The following is a 26,883-nucleotide window of genomic DNA, read 5'->3' as shown; positions in this document are numbered from 1 at the left end:
TAATGAAAGTAGACAACACATATATAAGTTTTCAGCTTTGTCTGATGGAAAGAAGCCCATGGCCATTAAGGTGTGGTGGCAAAGTAGGTCGTCATGCATTAAATGCCATTTGCACTGATAAACCATTAGTTTCTGATATTGCACCATTGGACAGTGACCAGGACTTACCAGAACTTTCTTTTCTGGGCCTTCAGCATCAGAGGCCCGTGACAGACCACATTTTCATGGGAGATAGCTTCCTAGGATGATGGCTTCTGGGGCAGGCCTGGAAGCAAGGTCATTAGTCTGGGAAGTACTGTCATTTTCAGGGCTCTTGGGTTTACTGGCAGTTGTATTGGTGGTAGCAAGGAAGGTGGGCCCTCTCCTCAGTGATTGCTCCCTTCAATGACTAGCATAGGGCCCAAGTTGGAAGTAGTCTAGGCATACTATTATTCCCAAGGTTCTTGTATTCTGGATCCTGTGCTGTCTCCATGGGGATCTGAGGAAATGCAATGGCTGGGATGGTGGTAGTAGTTTGACCTGGTTGGCACATACCACCTCCTATCTTTCCCTCAGTATGCCCTGTTGATAGAGCTAGGCTAGCTTTCATGCGATAATGAAAAGTGAGAGAAACATTTGACATTAGACTTCTTTGAATCCACACCTAAGGAAATCTGTATAATTTTTCTGGATCAGTTAATTACAAGTTATGTGCTAAAGTGAGTTGAAGCTACATGGTTAAGAAGATCAACATATAAAGTCCTATGAATGAAAACTCTTCCCCCCAGTGTTGGAAGATATGCTGTTAACACATTCAGATGCCAAGACGCTGAGTTAACTTGAAAAAGGACGTTTTTTTCATCAGATTCACTGAAAAAAAAAATTCTAATTAACAGCTCACTGTACAGAAAATACTTGTCTTCCCTCATTCAATTCAGAATTTAAGCACCACCCATTTCATTATTATACCACAAAGAGATCAATTCATTCATGACAATGAAAGGACAGAAAGACAGAATTACAAGATGATTGTTAATGGTGCACATGAGATCCAGAGAGAAGATTGCTATAGACAGTTTTAGAGAAACAAGGTAAATGATGAAAGGATGAGCTGGAAAGGGAACATACTGATGGAAGAATGGCTACAGAGTAGAAAAAGATTAGATAAAACATTTTGAGGACAATTTAATGAGAAATAACTGTATTATACATTTTTCAACTTATATTTTTCTGTTCAATACCGATTAACTTCCAAAGCTTTGAACTGGTTTCTCTTTTCCCTACCTCCTTTCCCCTCCTTCCCAAAAAATGCTTTTATGCAAAGATACTTGTTAATTTTTCTTTCTCCACTGTATGTATACATATTAAATTAAATTCTATCATTGAGTACCTATAATGTACAAGGTACTATGTTAGGCATTGCAGAGGATACAAAGATGAATTAAGACCCATTCCTGGCTCTCTAGGAACTTAATGTAATAGAAAGGATAAGTATGTAACTATATTGTAGAATGGGGTAGGATGTTCCCGCAGAAGTAAGAGAATACTACAGAACTTTGGAGGAAGAAAAGATTTTATTTTGTGGGAAATGGGGAATTGTTAAATGTTTCTGAACAAGGGAGTAAAATGATGAGAAATGTGCATTAGGGAGACTGATCTGGCAGTCTTAATTGTAGTAGATGAGATGGAGGTGGGAAAACCAATAGGAGGCTACTTACACAGCCCTGGAGAGAAAGAAAGGTTTTCGACTAGCGTAGTAGCAGTAGGAATGGAAAAAAGGAGGCATAATTAGTAGGACTTAGCCTCTAATTGGAAATGAATGGCAAAGTAATGATTTAAAAATAAATACAGACACCAGCCTGGGAGGTGATGGCATTGGTGTTGTTGGGGTGTGTGTGTGTGCTGGGAATAAAATTATCAAGTTAGATATTGAGGGCTACATCTTAAAGATTTAGAACCCTAAATGCATACTGAGGTGAATAAAGAAGCTGATGTGGGACAAAAATATTCTTGGAATTAAGCTTATACTATTTTCAGTGATGTGGTCATGCGTTAGAAAGGATTTATTGCACAGGTAGATCAAATGCTATGTTAGGTATTATTATTCCAACTCAAATCAACATATATTTATTAAGCAACTTACTATTCCTTAAGCACTATGCCAAGTGCTTTGAATTCAAAACAAAGCAAACATAGTCCCTGCCCTCAAGGTGCTCACAATTTAATGTGTGTGTGTATATATACATACATACAAACACACACACACGATGAAACAGAGATAGTGCCAGAGGGAAGGCACTAACATTAATAAACACTAGGAAAGCTTTCTTACAGAAGGTGAGATTTTAGCTTAGACTTAAAGAAGTGAAACTAGGTGACAGGTGAAGAGAGAGAAAATTGTGGGCATAGGAGAGCCAGGCAGTAAAATGACAAAGACGAGGGAGATGGCATGTGTGTGAGGAACAGTAACAGTCACTGGGTTGTAAAGCACATCCGGAGGAGAGTACGATAAAAGATTTGAAAGCCAGGAAGGGGCCAAATTTGGAAGGAGTTTAAAAGCCATTGTTCCCAACTCTTTGTGACTCAATTTGTAATTTTCTTGGCAAAGATACTGGATTGGTTCGCCATTTCCTTCTCTAGCTCATTTTATAGATGAGGAAATGGAGGCAAGCAAAGTTAAGTGGTGCTTGCCCTAGGGTCACACAGCAAGTAAGTGTCTGAGGCCAGATTTGAATTTGGATCTTCCTGACTCCAAGCCTGCAGCTCTATCCACTGTGCCACCTAGCTGCCCTAGTAAAAGTCATAGGGGATTTTACATTTGATTGTAAAGCTACTGGAGTTTATTAAATAGAGTAATGGCAAAATTCAGGAAGGTCATTTTGGTAGCTGAATGGAGGATGAATTGGAGGAGACAGACTTGAGGCAGGGAGGCCAAACAGAAAGTTATTGTAGTAGTCAAAGAATGAGGTGATAAGGACCTGAACCAGGGTTCTGGCAGTGTCAGGAGAGAAGGGGAAGTATGAGAAATAGAATCAACAGGACTTGGCAACGTACTAACATGGCAGCTGAGAATGAGGTGTCAAGGATGACATGTAGGTCACAAGCCTGGGTGACCAGGAACTAAAAGGTATTGATATTGCATACCTAAAACTCTAAGTAAATTATATTTGAAATAAAATCTATTTCAGAAATTTGTAATATATGTTTTCCATAAATATTGATCAATGACAAAATCTGAATAGGAAATAAAATACTTCCCATTAAAATGTGAGCTCCTTAAGGAAAAGGGGTGTTTTTGCCTTTTCTGTATATCCCAGTGCTTAGCACAACGCTTGGCACATGCTAAATGTTTCCAGATGTTTGATGATTCATCGACGTTCTAGGAAAAAAATACAGAACCCATGGATACTAGAGTTAGAATGGACTTGAGCACTCTAGTCCAATACGCCTCAATTGACCAATGAAGAATTTTGATTCCCAAGACAATGACTTTTTCAAGGTCAGACTGCAAGTAACAGAGGTATCTTGATCCCCAGTCTGGTCTCTTTACAGTAAGTACGTGATGGATCAATCTGTTGTTTTTCCCCGGTAGTTAAGTCTTGCTAGCAGGAAGGTAAGGCAGGAGGAAACAAGTATTTATTAAACACCTACTATGTGGCAGTCATTGTGCTAAGTTCTTTACAAATATCATCTCACTTGATCCTCACAACCACCTTGGGAAACGGGTACTATTATCATCCCCATCTTGTTGTTGAGGAAACTGAAGAAAACAGAGGCTAACGTTACTTTCCCAGAGGCATCAGCTAGGAAGTGTCTGATGGTGCATTTGAACTCACTCTTCCTGTCTCCAGTTTCAGTGGTCTATCACAGCGCCACCTAGTTGCCTTTACAGGATAAGATTCAACAGTCAAGGAAGAATACTATTGTTTCCATGAAGCATTCTAACAGGCTGATAACTCCAAGTGTGCTCATCTTAAGATCCTCAGATCACGTATTTAGAGATAGAGAACACCTCAGAAGTCATCTAGGTCAATCCCTCACTTTACAGATGAAGAAACTGAGGCTCAGTGAGATCACATTAATTGTTCAAGGTAAAAAAAAAAAAGCATTAGAGACTACCTCTGAACCTAGAATCGGTATTCTTTCCACTGTACTGATGCTGAATCAAGAATCCTCAATATTTCATCTCAGTAAATTCAATGCTCTGCAAGAACTAATTTCAGAGTGCTTTATAAACTGCTAGCACTAGGAGCATTTTAAAAACGGAGGAAAAACAATGGGAAGAGATGAAATTTTTTTTTCTTTTTCCCATTAACAAAGGCATAGCCTTCAGAACACCAAAGTAAAGATAAAGGCAAAAGTTTTAAAGAGAGCAAAGCATTCAGTCAGGAAGGAATTGGAATCATAGATTGTACAGCTGGAAGAGCCTTCAAAGCCATTTAAACCAATCCACTCATTTCAGAGATGAGGAAATTATCTTAGTTTTTAGACTAATTTAAAATTAAAATTTAGACTAAATGATTCTTCACTTTGCCAGAATGTATAGTTGAGGCAAAAATGAATTCTTATTTTGACGTTTCAACTGGACAATGAACATATAACTCTTTAACGTATTCAGGATCATATGTTTAAAACGTGATGGAATCTTAGTCATTTAGTCCCACCCCCTTATATTACAGATGAGTGAACTGAAGCCCAAAGTTCACACAAATAACAAGGGACAGTCAGAATCTGAACCCAGGTCCTCTAACTTCCAATCTAGTGCTCCTTCCACATTCAGTTCTTTAAAAAGACCCTTAAATGGTAATATGACAACTGGAGTAGAATTCCAAGGAAACTCCAATATTCTATAAACAGACAGGTGCACTAGTGCTATCTTTATTTCCATTTTCAAGGTTTCAAAGTTTTAAAAGTTTTCATTATCTTAAACATATGAATGTAAAAACAGAAACCACTATCAAGAGACTGTACCTTTTGTGCCATTTAAACCCCAGAGTAAAATACATAGCTACTAAAAATTTAAGAGTTCAAAAAGCATTGCTGACAAAACTGGATCCATTTTATAACAATAGCAATTGAGGACATAATCAATTATGACAGTGATCCTTCATTTTAGCAAACACATAGAATGCAGGTGGGTTGTTTCAATAGACTTAAGAGAGTTACCTTACCAGAACTCTAATTCTGGCAACTTTTCTACCACTAGGAATTTTAGATGCTGAACCAGGCTTGATGTGCTTTTAATAGAATCTAGATTTGTTCCATTGCAGCTAATCCCAATGGGGTTGCTCTGTCAGTCTGGACCATCTTTCTGACAACAGTGTAGATGGGGGAGGGCAACTTGTGTTTTTGTCTTACATGTTTTTTTCTTTTTTAGCTAGAAATGCCTGTTCCTAGTCCTCTCCAGATATGGTGGCACCAGGATACATATAGTTTTGTGGACAGTAGATTGACATTATTCTTCTGTTTAGAACAATACATTGCTCATGCCTTTCCCATCAATAAAAATGTGGACTAGTGTGTCTGAAGCTGCTTTTCTTCTGTTCTTATAATTCAATTTCTGAGACATAATATTTCCAACTACTAAAAAGAAGTTCAGAAGTAAACATTTAGTGTATGTGAAACATACATTAAGAATATTTCAGTAACATATAGGTCACAACAAAAAGAGAATGTTTACAAACTTCAAGTATTGGGGGATTTTATGTAAAGCAGCATCTGTTGTCTGTGTGTAGACAAACTTTCACAGTTTTTGAGACTATAAAATATGATTTAAGCCAGGCAGTCAATATGTTTAGGTTAAATATGTTGTTTAAAAATGCATAAAAAAGTAACTAATGGAAAACAATGAAGTAATTTTCCCCTAAAGCACAAAATAATTAAATATGCAGGAGCTTTTTAATAATATAAAATACTATTTTTATTTTTCAAAGCCAGTACATTCGGCTTTGGGCAGACTGCTTATGCATTTCTAATACAAAATTGGATTAAATAAATATCATCTGATGTATAAATAAACCATGAAACCAATTTGAAGGTAAAAAAAGTAACTTTTCCATAATTTAAAAAAATTAACTTTCTAAATTTTCTACAGTTGTGAGCCACCAAGAACAGATCACTCTGCCATGGCAGAATTTGTAAAAGAATAAAACACAAATCCTGATTTCATCAATACAAAAGTCATTAAGCTATACATATAGCAATACACACAAAAGATTAAGTAGCAATGTTTGTTAAAACTACTTGTTTCTCCCACAATTTACACTGAGTAACTTGTATTTTAATTGCTTTAAACATTTAATCAGCCATCCATAATGAGCTATAATAGTGTATTTTCTTTGAGGGAGGGAATGAATTCAAATCTGGACAACATTGAGTTTTTCACATGATTTATCAATTCTGCCAAGATAAATAGAAGCATCTAACATCATGGATGTGTAAAGCCAGCAAATCTGGCACAAAAATTATGCTGTCCCCCATCATTTAAAGAATATAGCAGATAGAGATGAGCTTTAAAAGTGCAACATTTTCATTGTGCTACTAAAATTATTGAAAGGTAAACAAAAAGGTTCCACAGGCACCCTAGCAGGGATATTATATTAGATGGGGTAAAAACAAACCAAAACCCCCTGATTTTTCTAAAATTTGGCTGTTAAAAAACTCAAGAAGCCTAAATCATATAAATATAAATTAAGTGGAAAAAAGAACAAGAACTTGGATCAAATCAGGACTTAGAAGATTTTACCTTGACAACTTCAATTCTTACATTACAGTTTCTAGGAAACTATTAGTAATAATCACATCTTTGATTGACCATTTTGGCACACAACTATTGTAGAGCTAAGCTTCTGGGAACATCCTTAAGCAAAAGCGGCATGTTCTTCAAATGAATTTTCACAAAAGCAATTCTACGTACAATTATGCATTCTTGTTTGTAAAAAGATGTCACTGACATAAATCTGTATGAAAAGCATTTGGAACAAAAAAAAATGTATTTCAGAATCATGAACGTTGCTATGAAAAAGGAGAATTCATGTTAAGAACACAAGCCCAATTTTCCCCTTCGAATCTGTACATACATGCATGCATCTACAGCATGTAAATTATTCCTAGGAGAATTTGAAAAAGGAAAATTTTATCAACTACAGCAAATAAAATATTTTTTTCTAAAACATTATTTATACTTAAATGAATGTGATTTGTATTAAAATTAAATTGTAGATTTCGGAATAACTAAAATTTAACTGCATTTATAAAGAAAGACTATTTATTAGGGCAAAGCTTAACTTTGCATTTTCAAAAGTTTTTCTTTATTTTCAGCTTCTACCACTATAAAACTCTGAATGCTGTTACCCTTCCTCTATATTACTAACAGAGTACTAATATTTTTCCAAAGAAACAATACCCCAGCTTTAAGTTCAGTGCCTTTAAAATGGAATTACTGCATGTTAACCGTGCGCTATGTAATTACTTTACTGTAGAAGCACCTTAAGAAGCAACCCACTGTTACAGGTTGAAAGTGTTAACTCAATTTTCAAATGTGCTCAGTTTACTGAAGAGAGCATTTGCTTAGGATGGTCAACAACTAAAAGAAAAGGTCAAAGTATTTGGGCAGGTATCTATGGTCCTAGCTCTCATTTATAATACTCTGTTTGCAGTTCACCTTCCAGAGAGAAAGAGAAATAAAGATAGAGATGACATTTATGTCAAAGCTTACAACGTTTACATTTAGAAGCAAAGAAAAATAGCCATATTTTTAAAAAGTCTGAATTTAATTTTTCTTCTCACTTAAGAAATTGGAAGATCTAACTCCATCTTTAACCTTAACATGTTTAAAGAGGAAAATGGTCACATTTCTGAATAACTTTATTTCTGATCTACACCTAATTAAATTGCATCATATGTTATGATAGGAGGAAAGGTGTTTCTTAATACACTCAATCTTTGAAAACCCTGCTTTTGTCCAAGAAAAAAAAGTTCTTCTAAAGATTAGAAAAATATTATATTATAAAAATCAACCTTTTAAAGATTAGACTAAAATCTAAATTGTTTTATAGTCCTCATATTCCAAGGAGTTTTATTGTATATAGGAGCAGCTTTTAATATTAGGACAACAAACCTGAAAAATTACATTCATAAGTGAACATGTACAAATTAAGTTTTCTTGCTCATTTAAACTGGAAAAAGTCACAGAATGTAGATGAATTTCTCCTCTTTCAAAACCCATCTTTCCAAACTATCATTAGGCTTTAAGTGTGTCAATTAAGGCCTTCTGCACGTGCCCATGATAAAATTAACCAACAGAGTTGACTTAATTAGACATAATAAATAGACAGGAATTGAGCAAACGCTTGTTAAAAACTCATCTGTCATAAGTCCAACGTTAAAATAAACAAACAACTTCAATGATGGGAAAGCCCATAAAGCCACCAATATTTATCAACATTCCTAAAGTAGTGCCGTACATTGTTTCAAAGGAAAAGTGCATAAAAATAGAACCTCTACCACTCAAGGGCAATTACAATTATCCAAAACAAATTGGAGTCAGGTTTAGCACTGACATTCATTGGAATCCTCAGGATTTATATAAATCCAGTACCACAAGAAGATTATTTCAGGTTTTTTTAAAAACCAAACTTTTCCCAAAAAAATATACAATACACAAAGCAGTTTGGAAAAAAAGTAATATTATTTAACATTTTCTGACTTAAATATTTTCACATAACAAAAGGTATTTTCATATCACCAACTATTATTACTTATATACATATGCCAAAAGTTAACAAAAGAATCAAAAGATGCCCTATCAAAATAACAGTGAAATGTCTCTTCTTCAATGACTTGAAATGATCTTGTCTGTTAGTACACACAGCCCACATAATATTTACAATCAAACAAATGTATTTCTGAAACTAAGGTAGCAATGTGGGCACATAAAAGCAATTATTTGGGGGAAAGTAAAATAAAACTCAGTTTTATATTACATTATAATAAAATGAATATTCATTTATTAATAAAATGAATACAATACTGATCTAGAAGTGCTCATGTGAAGTTAAAAACTTTGATGAACTCTATAACTGGGACTAGTACCATATTTACAAAATATACTGTTCAGCCACACAGAGGCCCATATATCTTTATATATACATACATATTTATATATAGAACATATAAATAATCTGAAAAGAACAAACTAAGATGAAGCAAAGAATTTTCCATCTTTGGAATGTTGAAAGGATGACTTGCACTAGACTCCAGTATAAGGTTTGAATTTGGTTATGGACATATTTATGTGGCACCTTTCAGAAAAAAATTAAGCAGTTTGCTTAGGCAGTTTCAATGAAATAAAAAAATAAGTTTACACACAAAGGAAAAATACTGGTGCATTTCTGGATTCTTACAGCTCACAGCAGAAACGTATTAATTATCTTTTGGGGTATCCTGAGCTACAGGAGCTTCAGGGCTAAGAGTCTAGTTTAATAGGGTAGGTACCTCCTTCCTTCAAAATATGGCTTGTGCTTTCTGCAAAAATCCAACTCAAGGAGCTGAATATGTATTTATGCAGTATATATGCTAATACTAATCACTTTGTTTGGACAGCTTAGTTTTGACTTGTACTTTAGATTCACCCTTTGCACTTTACTTTCTATTTTAATGCCCCAGATACTATATGCTAACTAATGATTAGTTACTTTTATTTGAGAGAGAATTGGTCCAGCCATCTCTCAGGATATCAGTTTACTTTAATTTACCATAACAGAAAAGTCATTTATTACCACTAGCCAAAATATACAGAAAGAAAATTAAGTCGGGGAAAAAAATTTCACTGTGCATTGCACATTTTTTTTTGTACTTCATGTTCTTTTCTTATTTTTAATATTAAGCTAGGTTTCTTATAACAGAAAGTGTTAAGAATCAATTCTCATACTTTCCACCTATTGGCAATCTGCTAATACAATGAAATCACACCCCAATGATAAGATCCAGTGAAAGTTTTTTTTTTTAAACAAGATATATTGGCTGTGGATTAGAAGATGAAACTGCCTGTTGCATTACCTGAGTTCGTTGATTTGTTGATTAATGATCACAAAACAGTTTACCTTTTTCCTATTTTCTCCTATAACCTTATGAAAGACAATGATTCTTTTACATAATGTTTGATAACTAAAACCCACATATTTTGTTAACATTTTCAACATCTGAAGCTCCTAACAAAAAATCCAAATGCTTTTCCCTTTTCAAAATTTAAATTCAGAAATTTTGTTGTTGAAAGCACTATTTAAATCATCATCGAAAGACGTTGGTTAGGCTCTGCCATTCATTTGAAGTTTCTTGACCAACCTCTTCCAAATGGAGCGCATGATGAAGATCTTCCCCTTCTTGCTCTTGATGACTGGCTGATTCCTGTAAAGTACCTATAAAAGAAAATGTAAAATAGAAACACCTCAAAGTTAAAACTAAGATAAACACTATAATTATGAAACTTCATGATCTAATTTCTACCTTCCAACAAAAAAAGTAAACTGAGTTATAGATGAATGTCTTAAATCTTTATCACTATTTTGTGAACTGATCCATATAAAGCACCCATTATGCAGTTAAATAAAACTAATTACTATCCAGATTGAATGAGGAGCTTATATTATTATTTCAATAGCTCACCTTTACATAGCATTTTATGCAAATACACACATATTCTCATTTAATCCTCACAACCATCTTATGAAGTAGGTAAATTATCATAATTTTTGTAGATGAAAAACTGTATTTCCTCCAATTCTAGGAGAGGAGAAAGAGAATAAAGCCATTATAGGTTAGATGTAAGGTAAAAAGGAAACCAATGGCCTCTCCTTCTCAAGCTTTCCATTCTCCATGCACACTCTGCAATCTTAACCACCAACAAGTACACTTCACTAAGCTCTACCCCATTAAATACTGCAAGTGTCGCTATTAATCCCGCTTCTAAATCTTACGGTTTAAGAAGCTCTGAAGGGGTCATGAGTGGAAAAAGTTTAAGAAGCCCTGCAGCATGAACAAATATCAAATATATGTAATAAAAAAAAATTGATTTCTTTCACAGAGACCCATCAGAGGGTTCCACCATCTCTAATAACTCTAAATTCATTTCCTTTAACTGTTCCCTTTTCTTTATATTTAAACTTGGGGAAATAAAATGTGTGGAAAGTTTTAAAATAAGACTGTCCTACAAATATAACACAAATTAGGGTTGAAAATATACCTGCTGGTGTTTGATTATCTAGTATCTACTAGGGTAGGAGTTAGAGGAGAGTATGAATATACATTTGAGAAATTTTATATGGTAGAACAAAAAAACAGAACAAAATCTCCTGATATAGCTTTAGATATTCTTTTAAAGAATTCTTTTAAAGAATAATTGATTAAATCACAGTCTTATCAAAAGGAAACAAACCTAGAATTAGACTCTTGAGGCCTCTAGATTTCTGGCATTGAGCTGTGTGTCCTTATTCTTTCATTCAAATTATTCAAATCATTATGTTCAAGGCACTGTGCAGGATTTCATTCCAGATGAATCAGTGGAGAAGTAGCATGAAGTTGAATAATACTATGGGGTACCATTGAATTTTGACATTTCTTAAGTATGTATTAAGCATCATAGCAGAGTTTGAGGTGCGAAGATAGATAACAAAGATTAAAGAATACTTGACTCTGTCTCCATGAGCTACGACACATATACGCATTTCTGTTGTTGCTGTTCAGTAGTTTTTCAGCTGTGTCCAACTCTTTCTGACTCCATTTGGGGTTTACCTGGTAAAGATACTGGAGTGGTTTTCCATTTCCTTCATTTGACAGTTGAGAAAACTGAGGCAAACAGGGTTAAGTGACTTGCCCAGGGGTCACACAGCTAGTAAGTATCTGAGGCTGAATTTGAACTCAAGAAGATGAGTCTTTCTGACTCCAAGGCCAGCACTCTATCCACTGTGCCACTTAACTGCCCCCTTCCCTCCAACAAAACAAAAATGATAGGCAATAAATGCTTAAGGTTCAAACCAAATTTTTCAAAGTTGAGGGGCAGGGAGAAGATTGCTGTTAACTAGAGTGACTGATGATGATGATGATGATGATGACAATGATGATGACAACGATGACAACAAGAACAAAAATAACTACTCACATTTAAACAGTTTTCAGATTTGCAAAGACTTTCTCTGCAATGCCTCCATGAGGTAGGTAGTGTAAATATTAATATCCCCACCCCACTCTTCCACTTTAATATGACGAAATAGAGGCTCAGAGAAGTTAAAGAGATTGGAATGATGGCTCCTGCTTCTAAAAACTTCTATACCATGTGAGGATGTCACAGACAATGCAGTATTTAAGTTTGGCCTTGCAGGGGTTGGAAAAAGACATTCCAGATGTAGGGAAGAAAATGTGTTTCTTCTTGGCACAATGAAGAATGGATATTGCCAACTATTGTTCTGAATGGCCTCAACAACTTTTGGAATATCAAACTTATTCCTATACTTAAAATTACGCTATAGCAGGAAAAAAAAAAATATAGATCCAGGGCCTGCTGAAAGGGTTGGTTAGCTCTGAGGACGAGGGGGAGAGAGGAGAGAAAAGAGAAGGAACTCATGGACTTTAGGGAAAGAAATTAATAGATGTCTCGGTCTGTCAGAGCCAGGAAATGGGTACAGCAGAGCTCCAGGATATTATATACAGCGCATATGTAAAAGTCTACAAGGTAAAATGGAGAGAGAGCTGGTTTTGGAATCAAGAAGCCCTGGGTTCAAAGTTCTGCCTCCAACATATCCCAGATGCGCGATCATTAATAAGTCACTTAACCCCTTAGTGACACCTGAGAAAACTTATTAAGACTATGAGTTTTAAATGAGTTATGAATTTGCATCAGGTGAAAGTTTCTACACTAGGAATTCTTTTTACCAATGAAAACACAGGTACCTCCTCAAAATTTCCTAATGTACATAACCCACTTCTGGGTTCCAAACATAACACAAAGCTTAAGCTTCTCAACACAGCTTTGTGACACAATGGGACAAGTTGGTCAATACAGAACAATCTTATAAGGCATATTAGGAACACCTGGGAAGATGCCAGCTCCTATTTCAGTAGTGGTGTTTAGCTTAAGTACCAGGCCCTGAAGCTAACTCCTCTCACCATGTACCCTTGACACTCCTTTTACAGCTTTCAAAGAACTGTAGGGACTGCCAGGCAGTAGCTACAGTTAGTCTATCCTTTCATCCAGCAGTAACCTCTGTAACCTTATTTTCTCTATACTTGTTTTTAATAGGGTAATCAGAAGAGATTTCCCTCCGGTCAGGTGCAGTAGGAAAGAGCCTGGGACTGGCATTCTTCATATGCCAGTTCTAAAATTTACTCCCTCTATGACCTTGGGAAAGTCACTTACCATTGCTGGGCCACAGTTTTTTCATCTGCAAAATGAAAGGGATAGGCTAGAGGATCTCTAAGTCATTTCCAATTCTAAATTTCTGACCTATGGTCTAAATTTAAGACATGTCCTATGATCGCTGGTCCTGGGATGGACAGAAGTGAATATAACAAATTCACTGATATTCATGAAAATCTTTTAATCATTTCAGCCTTAACATTTTCTTCAACTGGTACATTTCAATAAACTCACTTAAGAAAAAATTAAGATAATGATACTTACCAGTATAGCTATGTGCTCGTTTCATATGGAGTTTCATGTTGCTTTTCTGGGTAAAGCCCATTGCACAGTAATCACATTTGTAAGGTCTCTCCCCTGTGTGCTTTTTCATATGTACCTGAAGTGCACTTTTCTGATTAAATGCTTTTTCACAAAGAGTACAATGAAATGGACGTTCTCCTAAGAGAAGGGGAAAAACATTTTTAAATTTCCTATATCAGAATCCATTTGAAAATAAGATACGATTATTAAACAAGGTTAGATTTTTTTAAAAGATGTTATTTTTTAAAATAATGCTCATTTAATGTCCCCATCACTAAGATAATCCATACTTGTTTTATTCCAGTTAATCTACAACATGAAAGAGCATAAAAATTTAACAGGCACTTGTTTAAAGTCCCAGGAACTCAATGTAAACTCTTTAAGGTAAGAGAGTATTGTTCTATATAGCATTCTATTTCCTGTTGCACCTGGGACAAAGTTGGGCATGAAGTGTGGGAAGCATTCAATAAATACTTTTTGTTCAGTTTAAAATATCTCCAGAGACACTTGGCTAGACAGACAGGGCAGAATAAGATTACATAGAACATTTCATGCAGCCAGTGTGGTTCAGATTTTATTCAATACTCTGAGTGAGAGAAAATAAGGTCCTGAAACAGGGAGGTAGCAGTGGAAAGGCAGGAACAGCTGAACAAAATTTTTTACAGCGAGATTTAACAGAACCTAAAAAATGACTAGATATTGAGAATGAGGGGAAAAGACAGTCAAAGTTGACTCAAAAAGATTTTGAGCTTGGGTTACTAGGAGAATACTAGTACTATCAATTGAAATAGTGAAAACTGAAAGATGGGGCCAAGATTTTTAGAGAAAATGATGGGTTAAATTTTGGAGATGATGAGGTCAAGAAAAATATCTAGGCAGAGATAAATAGCAAGCAAATGGAAATGTGGGGTTGAATATATAGATTTAGGAAATCATCCATATTCATAAGTGAAATTATGGATGAATTTAATAAAGCAAATGGTATAGAAAAGGGAAGATGGCTAAGAACAGAGCCTTGAGAAATACTCCAACTTTGGGAGTGGAAAAAAGAGAAATGAATAAAGGATACAGAGAAGAAATAATCAGAGGCAAGAAAACTAAGTGAGCAGTATCATGGAAAACAAGGAAGTAGAGGAAGAAGAAGGGAGAGAAAGAGATTTTAAAAAGTAATGAATTAGAACAATTTTTATACTACTTATAATCTTCATATTTGAGAACATCTTTTTTCTACTTAAAACATTTTCATTATGCAGCTGAAAAGTCCCAAAGAGGTATTCTTATGCAAATTCTGCATATTAATTCTACAAATAAAATGATACTCAAAATAGTTTCCAGTACTTCATCAAGAGGAGTTTTCTTGTAATTCAGTTATAAACACCGGGCATCTCTATAAATTATTTCACAGCACTCTGGAATATTCTTCTCATTTAGAAGAAAACAATTTTCTTATAATTATATTGCCCATTTCATCCAGAAATAGATTTGAAATCCCTAGACAAAAACTCTTCGTATGTTTATTAGTTTCTACTTAATGAATAAATCATGGTTCAGACTATTTTAAAATCTGTTTCATGATAATATGCAAATATATAAAGTATAGTTAACAACCCCAAACACTGATGCCTTAAAACTATTACTTCTTGGTGCATTCAAATAAATTTTGGTTTTAAATGACTATTAATTAAATCACAAAATTAACAATTTCAAGACATTTATTTACTAACTAAGAATGCAGGTCAACACACAAAAACTAATGACAATTACACATACTTTCACAGTACTCATTTCCAAAACCAATAACAATTTTTCCAAAACAGGCTACAAATATTATTGGTTAAAAAAAAAAAAAAGGAAAGAAAAAAGTCTACTTTTTGAGGGATACTTATGCCATTCTGTATTTCTTTCCTTTATTCACCTAATTAGGCACTTAATACATGGCTTTAAGGCAGAAAGCCACAGTTATAAACTATATTCAATATTAATTACAGAACTATCTTTACTGAAAGGATAAAAATAGTTTTGGTTAAGGTAATTTCTTGGTTTGACTTTTTTATAGTATACCATTCTCCAGTTGTCTTTTACCTTCATATTTTCTATAAATGGCAGATAATATAACATCCCACCTATGTAGAAACTCAGCTGGTGGGAAATCTCAACTACTTGGAACACAGTCAAGAAACACAAAGTATGCAAAAAAGATTTCTGAATTTTAGGTGTTAAATATGAAGCAATTTCAATTCAACAAAATTTTATTAAGATCCTATGATGATAGTCATATGAAAAAATGGTCTAAATCACTATTGATTACAGAAATGCAAATCAAAACAACTCTGAGGTACCACAGCACACCTATCAGATTGGCTAATATGACAAAACAAGACAATGATAAATGCTGGAGAAGATGTGGGAAAATTTGAAATGTTAATGTGCTGTTGGTGGAGTTGTGGAATTATCCAACCATTTTGGAGAGCAATTTGGAACTATGCCCAAAGGGCTATAAAATGTGCATACCCTTTGACCCAGCAATAGCACTTCTAGGGCTGTATCCCAAAGAGATCATACAAATGGGAAAAAGGACCCACATGTACAAAAATATTTATAGCAGCTCTTTCTGGGGTGGCAAAGAACTGGAAATTGAGGAGCTGCCCATCAATTGGGGAATGATTGAACAAGTTGAGATATATGAATGTAATGGAATACTACTGTGCTATAAGAAATGATGAGCAGGCAGATTTCAGAAAAACCTGGAAAGACTTTGTATGGACTGATGCTGAGTGAAGTGAGCAGAACCAGGAGAACTTTGTACACAATTAACAGCCACATGGCAATGATCAACTTTGACAGACTTAGCTCTTCTCAGCAACGTAAGGATCTAAAACATCTCCAAAAATCTTATGACAGAAAATGCAATCTACATCCAGAGAAAAAACTATGAATGCAGATCAAAGCATACTATTTGCTCTTTTTTTCCTTCTGTTTTGTTTTGTTTCTTTTTTCTTGTGGTTCCTCCTATTGGCTCTAATTCTTCTTTACAACATGACTAATATGAAAGAAATATGTTTAATAGGAATGTATATGTAGATTCTATATCAGATTGCATACCGTCTTGGGGAGGGGGGGAGAGAGGAGGAGGAAAATTTAAAACTCAAAAGTTTATGACAGTGATTGTTGAAAACTAAAAATAAATAAATTAAAAAAAAAAGATCCTATGATGTACTGGGAGTATGATGCTAAAAAACAAAATAAAACAAAACACTGTCCTGACCTCAATGAATTTATATTCTTAGAAGCAGAACAGGCAATATTGTACAAAACAAACCAAAAAACACTATGATACAAAGTAAAAGAGAGAGACAAAGTTCTATTCTTCTCTATGACAATAATTCCACTCTCCACCCCTGTTTGGCCTCATCATGGTCTTTTATTTATTCCTGATTTTCCAGTCTATCAGTCTTGTTCTAACCTCATTTTTCAGCCTCTTTAATAATGTATTTCCTGTCTCTTTCTATCTCCTTTCACGGCTTGTCAACCTTCTGTAGATCCTTAAACTAGGATGTTGCCAAATTCTGTCCGAGGTTTTCTACTATTCTCTGTTGAAAAACTCATCTACTCTCATATATGTATTTATCAGTTCTAGATCTACAGTACATGCCTAATTTTTTCTCCAGAGCTTAATATTATCTCCACCCAGATGGTCAGCTGTCCCCTCATATATGTCATGTCTAAAATTGAACTTATCACTTTTTTCATTTGTCTTGTCCTCTTCCCCTAATTTTTTCTTTTAATGTCATTATCATCTTTCCAGTCACCATTGCATGTACCCGTGTAGTTACCGTTGATCTTTCTAGTGATTCTCACACATCCTATCAGTTGCCAAGTATGCCAAGTCCTCTCATTTTTATCTCAGCAATACCTGCAGCATTCAATCCTTCCTCTCCATTTCCAATGAATATAAGTTTTTCTATCTTATCATCTAGACTGTTGTGATAGTCTTCTAACAGTACTTTCTTCCTCCAGTCTATCCTTGATTCAATCTACCCTTTACCCCACAGGTATCAAACATGTGGCCAAGGGGTGGGTCTGCTACACTCTGGAGTAAGGCCAGAACCAGATTAAAATGTAACTGGGAAATATTTAACAAAAGAAATAAAAATACAATTTGGATGTTAATAATATGTGGTTTTCTAAGATATTAATAATTTGTGGTTTCCATTAAACTGCACAGAAGGTCCCTGTGGGCCACATTCGAGGTTAAATTGTTTTCAGTGTACCTCATTTTAAGGAAGAAAAGGTATATAATCAAGATTTTTCTCCAAAATGGTTTTTAAACAAGTTTTAGGGTTAAACAGAATAAATCCTCAGCTATTCTTTAGATTTCCATATTGTCGAGGTTTTACTGTACTTGTACCTTTATTTTTGGTCAGGCTTCAGTAAGATTAATACCTAATTAAGTAGAAAATCTTTATTTCTAGATCACCTCCACTAAAATACAACAAGCATTTTAATCAAGCACTTACTATGTACACAGAAATGTGATAGGTAGTAGACGCACAAATACAAAATTAAAATGAACAAATCAACACTCTCCTCAAGTTAATATCCTACTGGAAAGATACTCAAATGTATATGCGATAGTGTGCATTTGGAAATTCCCTCCAATGATGCAGATCCCAGTTTATTCATGCCCACCTATCCTGTGTGACTCTTGTTCATTTTTATATCTCTAGCTCACTACAGGGGCCCTACCCAATGTACTCTTGACCTGAGTCTTGAAGAAGCTAAGGCCTCTGAGTTAGAAGTAAGGAGCAGGTATATTCCATGCCCTGGGTACAGCTATGCAAATGCAAGTGGGAAGAAGATGGATTTCTGAGTTCAAAGACTAGTAAGTGGGTAAATCTGGCTGAAAAAACAGTAGGTGTGAAAGAGAATAATATGTGATAAGCCTGGAGATTTTGGAGACTTTAAAATGCCAAGAAAATGGGCTTGCTTGTATCTTAGTGGTAAAGGGGAGCCACTGATTCTTCTGAAACAAAAGAATGATATGGCCAGACGTGTACATTAGAAAGATTGTTTTGGAAGCTGTGTGGAAAATGGCTTGACAAGGAGACAGACTGGAAGCCAAGAATCCAACTGAGAAGCTATTGTAACAGTGAAGATGAGATGGAATGAGGAACTGAAGAAGTACACTGACTACATGAGAGATATTGGGGATGAAGGAGAGGAAGAAGGGGAATATAACTCTAAGATTATGAACCAGAATGGCAGTGCCTTTAACAGAAAGTCAAAGAGTGGATTTGAGAGGAATTTTGCCAATTCTATGAAACTGTCCTTGATTCTTCCCAGAATAAATGATCCTTGCCTCTTCAAATCTCTCGTGCTTCTCTGTTAACCTCTTATATACTCTTATGTTAACTTCTATTACAGTTATTTGTGTTTTATCTTTGTATAAGATTATAACTCCTTCAGGGGATTATGTCTTATTCATTTTTATATCTCTAGGGGCTTCCACATCATGAGCACAAAAACAATGAACAAAAATACCTGAAATAAATCAATTAATTGGAACCTCTTCAGAGTGTGAGTATGTATATGTATGTGTAGACCCTAAAAGCTAAATTCTATTACCAAAAATCGTATTCCAATTGTACCTTTTAAAAAAGACTCTATAATTACAAAGATAAAACCTTCATCATTCCTATTCCCTTGAAAATGCTTCTTTAACATCATAATTATCTAAAACCCTATTTTACTCCAAATCTCACTTATAAATGATAACATTAAGTTTACTAATAATGTGATTATCACCTATAATTTATAAAGTACAATGTAAAAACTAAGAAAAAAGACTACACACAAATTTTAAATTAATTATAACACTTCAATATAGTTTATGATTTAAAAATTGATATATAACTACTGTTGTAAGTATTCCTATATTGTAGTATCATTAGCAGTACCTTAAACTTTTGTATGCACACTGGAAATTAACTATTTAATTTAAAACCACAGAGATACTATTAAATTCTAGTAAATTACATTATTCAAAATTTATTTCCTCTTTCCCCTTCTTCCAAAGTCAATGTAAAAACAAATTAAGCAAATAACTGAAATTTTGAAACTATATGGTCAAGATATGAATATTAAAATCTTTAACTTTAAAAAGGCATATAAAAGAACAAATTCATTAAGTATTAGGTGAAATTAATTTTCCTTTATACATTAAATACATCTATTATAAGTTACATGTTAAATGAATATTTGCACTTTGAACCTTTTCCCAATGACTAACAATTTAATTTGGGGAATGATTAAAATAAAAGGGCATGACTCCGTAATCATTAATTACCTGTGTGAATTCGGCTATGTCTTTCTAGTTGACTTGGTTTAGCAAATGCCTTTTCACAAGTGTCACACTTAAATACTCTTGGCTTCTGAGAACTTAAAGAAGGACCTGCTTGATGTGTCTGCATATGCTCCTGTTCAATAAACAAAAGAATGAATTTTTTTGAGACTTTTATGGGAAGATATAAATTTGGAATGGTGGGGGGGAGAAACAGTGGTCCCTCTCCCTCCCCAAAAACAACAACAAAAAATCCCAACAAACTGAGGATAAGGATAATGAAAGTCATTGCTGTCTTTTGTTACTTCTTCATTTTGTCCTATTTATTAGGCTGCTTAAACCTACAGAATTTTGGTCCCTAAAGGTCATCTAGTCCAACCTCCTCATCTGGCAGACAGATGAGGAAACAGAGGCCCAGAGATGAATAGACTTGCACAGCCAGTCATCCGTCAATTAATCGGACTCCTTAACAGTTATAGAACCTGGACACTGAATGACACTTAAAAAAGTCATTCAGTATAAAACCTTTGTTTTACACATCAGGAAGATATGACAGATTAAGGTTAAATCACTTAACTAATTAGTCACAAAGACAAGACTAATAAGCTAGTCTCAGGACTCTCAATTTATTCTTTTTATAACACATATCCAGGGTTGACTATTATATACTGCTTAACATCTTCTCTGATTCGAGTCAGTTGAAAACATTCTCCCTCTCCTCAAACTTTCCTAACCACTTTGTGTGCACCTTTCCTTTGACCCAATCACACCTTACCATGTATTATACTTATCTGTATATGTGCTTTCTCGTGTTTCTCAACCTCTACCCCGCCACATAGTAGAATACAAGCTCTCTGAAGGCAGGGACTTGACCACTTGAAATCTCTCTATTGCCTGTACTTGCAAAGTTCCCTTGTAATTTTTTTTTTTGCAGGGGGAGAGGGAAGGAAAGGGTGGACCCATGATTTCATCAGTGTAGTGAACTCCTTCCAACACAGATCAGCAACTGTTCTAGAACTTAAAAGTTTTACAGTGTTACTTAAGGCACTCAAGAGGGCTAGGGACTTGTACATGGTTACACAACAAGAATGTTATCAGAGGCAAGACTTTCAACCCAGATGTCACTGACTCCAAGGAAAATCCTATGATCTACAAAGTCATTATTTCTCTCACCTTTCCTTATATCATGCACTTAACAAATGTTTGTTGAATTGAATTACTGGGAACTATGTTGGCTAGAGAAAGCCTTGTGGAAGAAGCCCAGTATGCCATACTTAGTATATGTTTGTTGAATCTGAAGTGGAAATTGAACTGGGTTCTGAATGATGGTTAAGATCTGAATAAATTGAAAGGCGAAGGGGATTCCAAGTGGTATATATGGCATGAACAAAAGCTTCCAATAAAGTCTGAGCATGACGTCTCTAACAGAGCTGAGAATTGGTGCTAGGCAGTGAAGGGGATGTATTAGCAAGGTGTAACCAAACCCATAGAACTAATGATAGAAGTATCCAAAAAACTGAAGCAAAAATGGAAAATGCGTTAAAAGTGAGAGCTACCCACTGCACTGGGGTAGGAACCTAGGAATAAGTGAAAACCATAATCATAGCTATGTTTTAGATGAAGTAAGGCATCCCTAGCTTGCTGCTGCTCTTGCGGCAGTGAGGTGGTGCAGTAACCTGAAGTCAGGAAGATGTGAGTACAAATCAATCCTCAGATATTTCTATCTGTGTGATCCTTGGCAAGTCAAAAAGATCTGTCTGCTTGAGTTTCCTCAGCTGTAAATTGGGGAAAATAATAGCACCTACTTTACAGAGTTGTTGTAAGGATGGAATGACACATCTGCGAAGTGCCTGGAACATTGCAGATGCTTAATAAATGCTTATTGCCTCCCTCATCCTCTCATTTTCAATATTCAATCACTTGCCAAGACATCAAATCTAACTCTACCATATATCTTACATCTGGCCTGTTCTCTCTACCAACATGGCCTTTATGCTCTAATCCCTCTTACCAAGACTATTTCAAAAACCTCCTAATAGGTCTCCTTCCTTCTGGTCTCTCATATCAATCCCTCACACAGACACCAAAATAATATTATGTAGGCACAGGGCTGATTAAATTATTACCCTATTCAAAATCTTCAGTGGCTCCTTTAGACTATATTTAGAATAAAATACAAACTTGTCATCATGGCATTTAAAACCCTCCACAATATGGTGCCAACTTAACTTTCTAGACTTATTTCATAGGGATCAATAATGACCCTCTATCCCTCAAACATTTCTACATTTCAGCCAAACTATATTATTAGCTATTTTTAAAACTTAACATTCAATTTCCAATATTCATGCTATGCCTGGAAGACACATCCTCCTTCCAGTCACTGTTTATAATCCTTTAGCTTCCTTCAAGGTACCTTTAATGATTTCTCCCACTTGTTAGAGCTCTCTCCTTCAAATTATATACTTATTTCCTCTTAGTAGAATGCAAACTCCTCTAGGGCATGGACTTTTTCATTATTGTCTCAGCAATTCCTTTTGGTGGAACAAATTTTTCTTAATTGTCAAATCGGATGTTTTTTCTCAACCCATTCCTTTTTTGGCTTCTTTGCAACATTCCACACTGTTAACCACCCCATCTCTCTTGGGTATTCTCTCCTCTCTGGGCATTTATGACATTGTCCTCTTTTGGTGCTCTTCCTACCTAACCACTTCTACTTAGACTTTTTTGCTGTGTTACCATCTTGATGACAACTCTTAAGTGTGAGCACACCCCTAGGCTTTGTCTTTGGTCCAATTCTTTTCTCTTCACATTCTCTCTATGCAGATAACTCCAAGATACACAAATCTGGCCCCATTCCCTCTCCCCAGAGCTCTAGCCCAGCGTAACCAATAGACTACCTATTTAACATTTCTAATTGGATGTCCTAAAGGCATCTCAAACTCAACACTTCCAAAACAATTCATTATCTTTCCCACATTCCTTCTAAACTTTTGTATTTCTGTCAAGGGCACCCACGTATTCAACTGTAGTCGACTTCTACTCTTCACTCTCCCTGTCCCTATATTCAATCAGCTGCCAAATCTTATTATTTCTACCTCGACATTTTTCACATCATCCTCTTTTTTATTGACATTTCATGCTATTCATGTCCTTATCCCTTCTAAGTAGGATTATTCCAATAGCCACCTAATTGGTCTCCCTGTCTCAAGTTTCTCTCTTTTCCAATCTATCCTCCAAATAACTATAAAAATGACTTCCCTAAAGCACAAATCTGACCACATCACTCCCCAATAAAGTTCATTGCTCCCTATAATCCTCTAGGATGAAACAGAAACTCTATTGCTTGGCTTTTAAAGCTCTTCATAACCTATCTCTGGCCTACATTTCAGTCTTTTTGTATATTATTCACCTCCGTGTACTCTATGATTGAGCCAAACTGGTCTTCCTACTGTTCCTCACATGCAATACTCCAGGATCTCCTATCTCTGTGCATTTGCACTAGTTGTTTCCTAACCTTGGAAACCATTTCCTCTTCACTTGTCTCTTAAGAAACTATAGTATTCCTTGGCTGAACAAGTTGTGGTAAATGAATGTAAGGGAATACTACTGTACTATAAGAAATGATGAGCAGGCAGACTTCAGAAAAACCTAGAAAGACTTATATGAACTGATGCTGAGTGAAGTGAGCAGAACCAGGAGATCATTGTACACAGGGGATAGCCCCATTGTGCAATAACTAACTTTGATAAGACTTATCTCTTCTTAGCAATGCAAGGATCTAAAACAATTCCAAAAGACTCATGATGGACATGCTATCCACATCCAGAAAAAGAACTATGGAGTCTGAATGCAGATCAAAGCATATTATTTGCGTGCTCTCTCTTTTTTTTTTGTTTCTTCTTTCTCATAGTTTTTCCCATTGGTTCTAATTCTTCTTTACAACATGACTAATATGAAAATGGGTTTAATATGAATGTATATGTAGAGTCTATATCAAATTGCACACCATCTTGGGATGGGGAGAAAATCTGGAACTCAAAATCTTATGGCAGTGAATGTTGAAAACTAAAAATAAATTAATTAAAAAAAAAAAAGAATCTATAGCATTCTTCAAAGCTGAAATCAACTGTCATGTTCTACACAAAACCTTTCCTGATCATTCTAGCTGCTACTGCCCTTCTCCTCAAATTTTATTTATTTTGCATATAAAGTATGTGTGTATACAGTCTCTTTTGATACAATGTAAGCTTCCTTGAAGACAAAGACTGTTCCATTTTAATCCTTCTATACCCAATGTGTAGCATGTGTGTAGTGTGACTATGTAGTGTCTGGAACAGAGAAGGCACTTAATAAATACTTGTCTGTCTGTTTGTCTCTCTATCTCTCACTCACATACACACATACATTCTGCACTTAACACCAAAAAAAGAGCATTTTCATATACACAGTAAAACAGAAAAAGATAATTGCAAGTGAAATTTGTTATCTATAACTATGTAGTTTGCTACTTAAAACAAGTTATAATAAATTTCACATTACTTTCAAAGCTGTCTTGTATGTCTGTGTCTCCTTATAATATCTCTGTTCTCTTCCGTTCATTTTCTTTTAAATGCTTCAATGACCCTGTTTCCTCTTGAGTGGGATGCCCCTATGAAGACTTCTCAGTGTAATTAAGGTTTGGGATAAGCTTATCCTGAACTTGGAGATAAGTTCATGAGACAGAAAAGGATAAGTATAGATTTCTATAGTTCCCTTTTTTCTCACAGTCTGACATCAGTAGTTAAAGATTGCCAAGCCTGAAACCCCCCCTTCACCCCCGTATTTGGTCACAGTGACCTGCCCACAGCAGCATCTAGCTCCTTCTCACAGCAGCGTCGAGCTTGATCACACCTTCTAAATTGTTCATTTTTGCAGCAAACTAAGGTGATGGATATGTATATTATTTCTTTGTTCTCTGTCTCTAGGAATAGATTTTCATGCTTCGATTGTAAGCCAAATATTGGATAGTTGGTGGGAGGGGGAATTTTCCCCGTTAGGGCTATTTCATCTGGCTTTTTGCTTCTGTAGTCTGTCTTCCTTCATCAGAAACATGCTGGTGCAGGAACACCCCATTCTCGAGAATTGAAATAAAACTTTCTGTTCCTACCTTGAGATACCTCTGAGTTTTTTTAGGTAACATTCTACATACTCTCTTTTTTTTTTCTTGGTAACATCCCTAGCCTTCTCCCCAAGAAACCCCCTGACCTACAACTTGAACAAAATAAAAATAAATAAGTACAGAGAAACAAAATAAATCCACTCATTGGCCACATCTGAAAACAGTTAATACATACTTGGTGACTGCTTGACTGAAATGAATTTTAGCACGAGTGTGAAATAGCATTACAAGATCAAAGGCAGGGGAGCCAGTTAGAAGGCTACTCTATTAGTCCAGGTTAACTTAACTAGGATACTGCTATAAGTAATACAAAGGAAAAAATGGACACAAGACCTTGTAGAAATAGAGTTAAATGGACTTGAGGATTGATTTGAAATGTGTGGTAAGGAAGAGAGAGAGAGGAGTTAAAGAAATAAATTAACATGCTGTTTTGAATCTGGAGGGATAGGAGAATTAGAGTGGCATTAATAGAGGGAAGGGAACCAGATGGAAGTGATTCAGAGCAAGCAACGATAAATTCAGTTCTGGACATAAGAACCGGTGGGACCTCTGGCTGAAGTTTTTAAAAGGCAACTGAAAATAACTGTGTGGTACTTCACAAGACATACAGCCTTGAAGAGTAGTGATAGCTGAACAATAACAAATAAACTAGTACTATTCCGTGGAGCAATGTGTCATGTACATATTTTTGTAAGGTACACATGCCCTTAAAATTACAAACACCAGACTTGAAAAATTACTTTGGCATCTAAACCTCTAATATCTGAGAAACAGTGTTTATTAAGCATTGTCATTGTACACTATGCTAGGCATTATATGTAGCTTTCAGGGAGTTTGTGTACCAAAGCTGCCCAAAACTAGGCTTATTAGAAAATATTCACAGAATTTGCATTTCTTCATGACATTCATAAACAGAACAAAAAGTGCTTCAACCAGATCAGATTATTTCTACTAGATATAAACAACAGACTATGATAAAGTATTTGGAAAGCTAAACAAATTAACTTCAAGCTAATCATTCATCTTCACAAAACAATAATAACAACAAAATGTACGTGCTGGTATATTACATTTTGCAAAGCATTTTACATACGTTCTATTATTTGAGCTTCACAATTTTCTGAGACAGGGACTATTATTTTCCCTATTTTAAAGACGTAACTGAGATTTAGCAAGGTTGAGAGACCTGCCCAGGGTAACAGACTTAATAAGGAATGGAGGCAGGATTTGAACTTGGGTATTCCTAATTCCAGGGCCAGCACTCTGTCCAAGAAAAAAAAAAGGGGGCTAAAACACAAAAAAGGTCTAGCCTAAGAAGTTCAAAAGAGTATCTTCACCTTGGACATTGATGCATGAATAACAATATCAAAAAGTAAACTAATGAGATTCAATAATGGCTTCTACAAAAAAAGCAGAATATAAGATTTGTAAAGTCAAAGATAACAAACTATCTGACTATATTTAGTTCTAATGCTAATTAGGACTAATGCCAGTAGCCATCAATTGTTCAAATGCCAGTAACAATTTATATCAGTCCATCAGCAAAAAGAGATGTTATTTTAGAAAGGAAATCAGTCTGGCACATCATTTTTATGGGCTGTAAATATAAACAGAGCTGAATTAGGATTCCCAGAACTTATTAGGAGCTACCCACTATGATCTTGGCATACTTTGATAAATATACAAAGG

The 26,883-nt window shown here is 35.2% G+C and overlaps 1 protein-coding gene across 4 annotated transcripts in view; it reads right to left on the bottom strand.

The window, feature by feature from the left end:
• Positions 1-8,075: 8,075 nt before the first annotated feature.
• The window catches only part of ZNF236 (zinc finger protein 236), a 212,040-nt gene continuing 193,232 nt past the window's right edge, over positions 8,076-26,883 (bottom strand). For 3 of the 4 annotated variants that reach the window (XM_027852409.1, XM_027852411.1, XM_027852412.1), the window contains 3 exons: positions 20,040-20,169; positions 13,655-13,831; positions 8,076-10,397 (listed from right to left, as the gene is read on the bottom strand). In XM_027852409.1, coding sequence (XP_027708210.1) covers positions 10,270-10,397; positions 13,655-13,831; positions 20,040-20,169 — 435 coding nt within the window. In that variant the 3' untranslated portion in view covers positions 8,076-10,269. Of the gene's footprint in view, positions 10,398-13,654; positions 13,832-20,039; positions 20,170-26,883 lie in introns of those variants that run through there. The other variant, XM_027852410.1, reaches the window with a different exon arrangement.

Source organism: Vombatus ursinus, unplaced genomic scaffold, assembly GCF_900497805.2.
Source record: "Vombatus ursinus unplaced genomic scaffold, bare-nosed wombat genome assembly UNPS02009573.1, whole genome shotgun sequence".
Taxonomy (NCBI): domain Eukaryota; kingdom Metazoa; phylum Chordata; class Mammalia; order Diprotodontia; family Vombatidae; genus Vombatus; species Vombatus ursinus.
The sequence above is the reverse complement of the archived record's forward strand: the minus strand, read 5'-3'. Positions and strand labels throughout refer to the sequence as shown.